The 6,543-nt window shown below is 41.7% G+C and overlaps 2 protein-coding genes across 2 annotated transcripts; both read left to right on the forward strand.

Moving 5' to 3' along the window:
- Nucleotides 1–918: 918 nt before the first annotated feature.
- Nucleotides 919–2,077, forward strand: LOC117531994. The gene is made up of 2 exons (XM_034195201.1): nucleotides 919–1,511; nucleotides 1,581–2,077. Exons 1-2 carry the CDS (start codon nucleotides 1,092–1,094, stop codon nucleotides 1,770–1,772), a joined length of 612 nt encoding a protein of 203 aa, XP_034051092.1. The 5' UTR covers nucleotides 919–1,091; the 3' UTR covers nucleotides 1,773–2,077.
- Nucleotides 2,078–2,640: 563 nt separating this feature from the next.
- LOC117531926 lies at nucleotides 2,641–4,148 on the forward strand. The gene is made up of 3 exons (XM_034195115.1): nucleotides 2,641–2,744; nucleotides 2,836–2,921; nucleotides 2,991–4,148. Exon 3 carries the CDS (start codon nucleotides 3,039–3,041, stop codon nucleotides 4,146–4,148), a length of 1,110 nt encoding a protein of 369 aa, XP_034051006.1. The 5' UTR covers nucleotides 2,641–2,744; nucleotides 2,836–2,921; nucleotides 2,991–3,038.
- The last annotated feature ends 2,395 nt before the right edge of the window (nucleotides 4,149–6,543 follow it).

The raw sequence follows: 6,543 nt of genomic DNA on the forward strand, positions 1-6,543 counted from the left end.
ATCCCCTCGCCAACAGTCGGATGTATTTGTCCTTAAACTGCAGCATCCGGTACATTAACAGGAACTTAATATTGTTAATTATTAATTTATCTCTCTGCATTGACGTCACAGTAACTGCATTTTACCACCGAGACACGGGGTGGCGCTGTAGGACACGTGAACGTTAACCATAATAGGATGAAGAAGAAGCTCCGATGCTTTGCTTCATTGTTTAATCAAATTTTGCTTTGCTCTATTTTATTTATTATTTAACTGTCTTTTTGTGGTACAAACATGCTTTTTGATCATGCACGTGGCACCTCTGACATATTTATTGCAGTCATGGAAAAACTGGCGCCATATTGGGAAGGTCCAAATGTACCTCTGCTGATGCAGATTCCTTAAATGACTGCAAAATTTTACAGTGAAACATTTGAAAGTTATATTTGTGGAACGTTTTATAGCTGCTGTAATCATAATTGTGATTAGCTGCAGATGCAGATATCTGATAATCTCCAAATGACCCATATCTCTCCAAGTTTAGCAAAAACAAACATTTAAATTAGATTGACATGGTGTGTTTTGTATGGAATTCCCTGTAACATTTATTTTCTTTTTTTAAATTATTTGTGGCCATCTGTTGAGAAATTTGTCTAATAAATTGAGGTGTGTTTCCCAGAACACCATCTGTGGAGTCCTATAGTGTTATAGTGTACAACACCAGTCACCTCCTGGAGAAATATTGGTATAACTGTCTAATATAAAAAAAAAAATGTGTCTTTGTATTGTGTGTTTTTGTTTTTCTAAGACTTTGAATGTCAAAAAAAAAGACTTGGCTTAATTCAGAACGCACTGCAACATTAGCAAGGTTGTTGCCACTGATGCAGTTTTGTAGTTTTCTTTAATGATTAAATGCAGGCAGTAAATAAAGTCAGAAACATTAGAAGTCACACTGGAGGTCAATGGCGTAAAATCCCATTTCACATGAATGCAGCATATTTGCATGCAGGCTTCATCATCTGATTGGCTGCACCTGTCACTGCTGCACCTGATTAAAGCCACACTAGCAGCAGGTGTGTAGTCAGAGTGGGTGACTCACTTTGGGACTTGTAATGGGGGTGTTACAGTTGTTTCTGTGCCTTGTTATTCTTGGACACTTTATTGTTGTTCCAGCATTGAATGAAGAGCAAAATAATTTATTTTCCTCAGATTTTCCAGGATTTTGGGACAATGTTCTGGGTTTTCCAATTAGAAGATCCTTCGATTTTTCTAATGATGGTGTTTTTAGCACTTGGCGAACCCAGGTACCTGACGGCAGCATGCTGGCGACGTTGCCTCTGTATGTGAATGTTCCCACTGTGCAGGTGTCCTGTGATGAGTTTCGTTTAAACGTGTTGGTCAGTAAGAGACTCGGCGCTGTCACGCTGAGGGAAGAGGAGCTGCAGCTGGGCAACGGTTGCTCCAGCAACAAACAGTTTCCAAACCACTTTGTCTTTACGTATAATCTGGATCAGTGTGGAACTACTCTTGTGGTGAGATCAACAAACACTGGTCCTGATGTCCTTGAACTCTGGGGTGTGTCTAAAAGGTGTGTTCCACAGGTACAGAAAGGATTAGAGGTGTATGTCAACTCTCTCCACTTCAGTCCAAGGAGACCCGTCAACTCCTGGTGGCCAACTCCTTTCATGGTCCACATCTCCTGCATGCCGATGAGGTGCTTCTCAGTTACCCAACCATGTATGTGTTTAAAGGTCAATGCTAAAGGTGGGGGGGTCCTGTCTCATCAGGTCTGAGAACCTGATCCCGATGGTCCTCCCTGAACACAGCAGGAGTTTCACCATCGAAGTCATGAACCGTGAGTCATAACGTGGGTCAGGATGGTTTTTAATTCAGTTTGAAGTGGTGTGTGTGTGTGAAACTCTGTCCTTCTGCAGAGTCCAACACCTATGAAAGAGGCCAGATGGTCAATCTTCAAGTTTCTGCAAAAACCACAGATGACGAAGAGCTTTTTATCCAATCCTGTTTCGTCTCAGCGTCCCCAAAGCCTCAGGCCAGACCGAGACATGCAGTTATAATAAATAAAGGGTAAGTGGATAAATCGGTGTCGCCACTTTGAGCTGGGGCAGCTGCAGGTTTGCATCACTTAAATATCTTCAAGTTGAAGGCAGGAACTTATCAGGGACCATCTGCAAGTGATGGAACAAAAAAGTGCAGAATACTGAACTTTCATGACTTTCTCAGGGGTGGCTCCAATATTGGATGGAGTGGTCCAAGGGTATGACCCCCCCAACTTAAAAACAGATTTCTTCCTGCATTCTAGGCAATCTGGGAAGCTAAATACTGACTCAATTTTAATAATCTTTACTTTAAACATGAGTTTATGGACCGTGGCTTGAGACAAATGTGGACTTGGCTGTCTGAACAAAGCCCTGGACAACCCAGTTACATGCAATAAGTCAGGATATAGATAAGAAACTACAATACCCAAAGCACAGCTGCCTATAAGGTAGAAGTAACAAACTCGGCATGCAAAGACCTTTTCTGTACTTGATCACATCTTTGATCAGTAGATTGGAGGGTAGGTTTGCACAGCCACCTGTAGATCCACCACTGCTTGTCGCACATCAGATTCATGTATACAAATGATTCCCCCCCCTTCCAGCTGTGCAGCTCTTTGGGAATCGTATCGGCCTGTTGCACAATTTACAGTCTCTGGCAAAGACGTGGTGAATTTTGTTCTGAACACTTCATATCTGACATCTGAGGTGAGGCTTTGTTTTTGTTTGTTTTTTTAAAGACCTCATTGTTTGTGGCTTCTGCTGTTTAACTGTCTGAGTTTGTCATTTTCTTCTCAAGGTGTACATCCACTGTAGTGTGGTCATCACTGACCAGGGTGTCACCTCAGGATCCAAGTCTTGCAACTACAACATGATCTGGTCCAGGTAGTCTTTCTACACCAAATTCTATTTGTATGTTAATCAGCCACATCGGGTAAAACTTTCTTGTTTCAGATGGGAGGAGCTAAATGGAAATGTAGACGTGTGTGACTGTTGCAGTTCATGGTGCAAAGGCCCTTCATTCACAAACGTGCCTCATGGTTGGTACCTTACTGTTGCATTATCAGTGATCTCTATTCTGCTCCTTCAGCTCAGACTTTCATTTCAGATGCCAGAGCTACAGTCAGCTCAGGCCTGCTGGTGATTCTGGAGAACCAAGGCACAGTGAGACCTTCTCCTTCAGTCTTTAAACTAGGAGATTCCTCCACAGTCCCTGTGATGGACTTGATGCAGTCTGATGCTCAGGTGGCTGAGAGTCGATCTGGCTCAGGACACCTGCTTGACCAGATAATCTCTGGTGCGTCTGTCTGGAGTCGCAACAGCCCAGATTCCCCAGGATCCTTCACCCCAAAGGGTGTCATAGCTGTGAGACAGGATCCAAATAAAAGACTGACTGTGTGGTTGCCTGGACAGCAGGTCCAAGCTGCAGACGCTGAACAGGGAAATGAGATTCTCTCTGAAGCTGAAGGTGATCTCATCATGGAGCTCCATCCAAACAACTCGCTGTCAAATGATACGGCGCTGCAGCCTCCCGGTGCTGATCCAGTCTCCGTTTGGAGTACGCTCACGAACAAAATTCCAGGTGATGCATCAGTGTCGGGTCTTGGTCTTCTGATGGTTGATGGCTGGACAACACCTCAGGAACAAATGCCAGGTACAGAGATCAGAGGTCAACATGACGCTCGCGCACAGCGGGTGAATCTTCAGCTCCTTGATGGTTGGCAAATTCCTCCACATCACGGTTACATGGACAAGGAAGCAGATTCTTCAGTGGAAAAATGGATTGAAGAACCCAACATCTTCACCACAGAAGTATCCAACAATTTCCCAGCTGAGAACCTTCTGGACAGTTTGGCTCTTCAACGTGGAGAACATCTGAATGGGACACCAAGACATTCAGTTAAACAAGAGGAAGCAGACCTCCAGCCAATGATCCGTTCAAAAATCAAGTTTTCCAAAGGTGCTGATGGGTCGCAATCCTTGAGTTACGAGGTAGTGGTGAAGCAGGACGAAGGAAAAGGCTCCACTGGTAAATGTGGCTTGAAGGGAGTGAAGAGCAATGGTCCCAAACTGAAGGGCTTAGTCTCATTCTTTATGGACTTATTGAGGTAACGCCTCTGAAGATGTTGGCTTTTATATTTTACATGCTGCATTAATTAACTCCTGCATCTCTTATCTTCTCCAGGAGGCTGGATAGAGCAGAATAACTGAATGCAGATGTTCATGATATTCAATAAAATCTCACTTGTGCCTTAGCAAAGATGAGAATTCTGTATCTTCAGTTGTGGGTTATTTTTGACTCCTAAAATTGAACCTACATTCAACTAAAAAGCACAACCCTTAAGCTCCTGCATATTTTAATCTCATGCAAACATACAGTCTGAACTTACAACAGTGGCAGGCGTCACTGCCCTGATTATTATTAGACGGTATTGCTTAAATTTTCATTGTTACGCAGATGATACCCAGCTTTATCTATCCATGAAGCCAGAGGATACGCACCAATTAGCTAAACTGCAGGATTGTCTTACAGACATAAAGACATGGATGACCTCTAATTTCCTGCTTTTAAACTCAGATAAAACTGAAGTTATTGTACTTGGCCCCACAAATCTTAGAAGCATGGTGTCTAACCAGATCGTTACTCTGGATGGCATTTCCCTGATCTCTAGTAATACTGTGAGAAATCTTGGAGTTATTTTTGATCAGGATATGTCATTCAAAGCGCATATTAAACAAATATGTAGGACTGCCTTTTTGCATTTACGCAATATCTCTAAAATCAGAAAGGTCTTGTCTCAGAGTGATGCTGAAAAACTAATTCATGCATTTGTTTCCTCTAGGCTGGACTATTGTAATTCATTATTATCAGGTTGTCCTAAAAGTTCCCTGAAAAGCCTTCAGTTGGTTCAGAATGCTGCAGCTAGAGTACTGACGGGGACTAGCAGGAGAGAGCATATCTCACCCGTGTTGGCCTCCCTTCATTGGCTTCCTGTTAATGCTAGAATAGAATTTAAAATTCTTCTTCTTACTTATAAGGTTTTGAATAATCAGGTCCCATCTTATCTTAGGGACCTCGTAGTACCATATTACCCCATTAGAGCGCTTCGCTCTCAGACTGCGGGCTTACTTGTAGTTCCTAGGGTTTGTAAGAGTAGAATGGGAGGCAGAGCCTTCAGCTTTCAGGCTCCTCTCCTGTGGAACCAGCTCCCAATTCAGATCAGGGAGACAGATACCCTCTCTACTTTTAAGATTAGGCTTAAAACTTTCCTTTTCGCTAAGGCTTATAGTTAGGGCTGGATCGGGTGACCCTGGACCATCCCTTGGTTATGTTGCTTTAGACGTAGACTGTGTTTCATAATTATTGTATGGCCTTGCCTTGCAATGTGGAGCGCCTTGGGGCAACTGTTTGTTGTGATTTGGCGCTATACAAGAAAAAAGTTGATTGATTAACGATGGACTCTTGACAAATGCATGCAAATTTAAGTTCTATTGTAGCCACGCAGACATGTACTTAGAAATAAAAAAAAAAAAAAGAGGTCCATCTGTTGTCATAGCCGCAGGCAATCAAACATTATGAATTTAAGGGTGATTGTTGAACTACGGGCACTATTGGCCTTGTAAATGTAATTTCCACCACACCATTGCCTTACAATATAAAGCGCCTTGGGGCAACTGTTGTGATTTGGTGCTATATACATGTGCTCTGATGTCACTGTTTATCTTCATAGAAACTACCCAAACAATCTTTCATACAAACTGTTTAAAGGGACATTACAGTGTTGTGGTGGAAATTACGGCAATAGTGTGGGACAACTACATTTTGTTTAAAAAAATCACAACAGTTGTATGACATTGAATACCCCAATTATGTTTTGATTATTTTACTGATATTTTATTCAGAGATATTTTAAAACATTAGAAAAAACATTTTGTTTACCATTCATTTTTATCATTGAAGATCAAAAGTCTGGGTGTGGGACAAGCACAAAACAGCAATATTTGCATATAATGATGCTGAAAAAAGGTGAAAAAGTCATCAGATTACTAGAACAAATTTCTTAACACACTTTCATTGTAAAGATAACTATAAAAGTGTGAAATTTCCCCTTTTTTCTGTTTTTCATACAATATGATCAAAGGACATAAGTGCCCATAGTCTAAGAATCACCCTTAAGAGGAAAATCCTGAATTTTGACTTTAATTGTACACTGAAAGAAACCTGTTCATTCAGGAAATTCTACAACACTGGAGTTTAGCTCATACTGTACTGAATTTGGAAACTTAAAAGTTTAAGAACTATTGTAAAGCCACTTTGTTTTACCATCATTAAAATGTTAGAGTCTCAAAGTCACTTTCAGGCAAATGCTGACGTCTGAGACTGGACCCATAGGACCCGTTCCTACGTAGGATTTTTGTCGCAGGTTGCATTCTACCATTACTGGATATGATGGGCTCCTGTACCAACATGGCTGCCTCTGCTCACATATCAAGAGCTCATTTCAAA

This window comes from Thalassophryne amazonica, chromosome 19, assembly GCF_902500255.1.
Source record: "Thalassophryne amazonica chromosome 19, fThaAma1.1, whole genome shotgun sequence".
NCBI lineage: Eukaryota > Metazoa > Chordata > Actinopteri > Batrachoidiformes > Batrachoididae > Thalassophryne > Thalassophryne amazonica.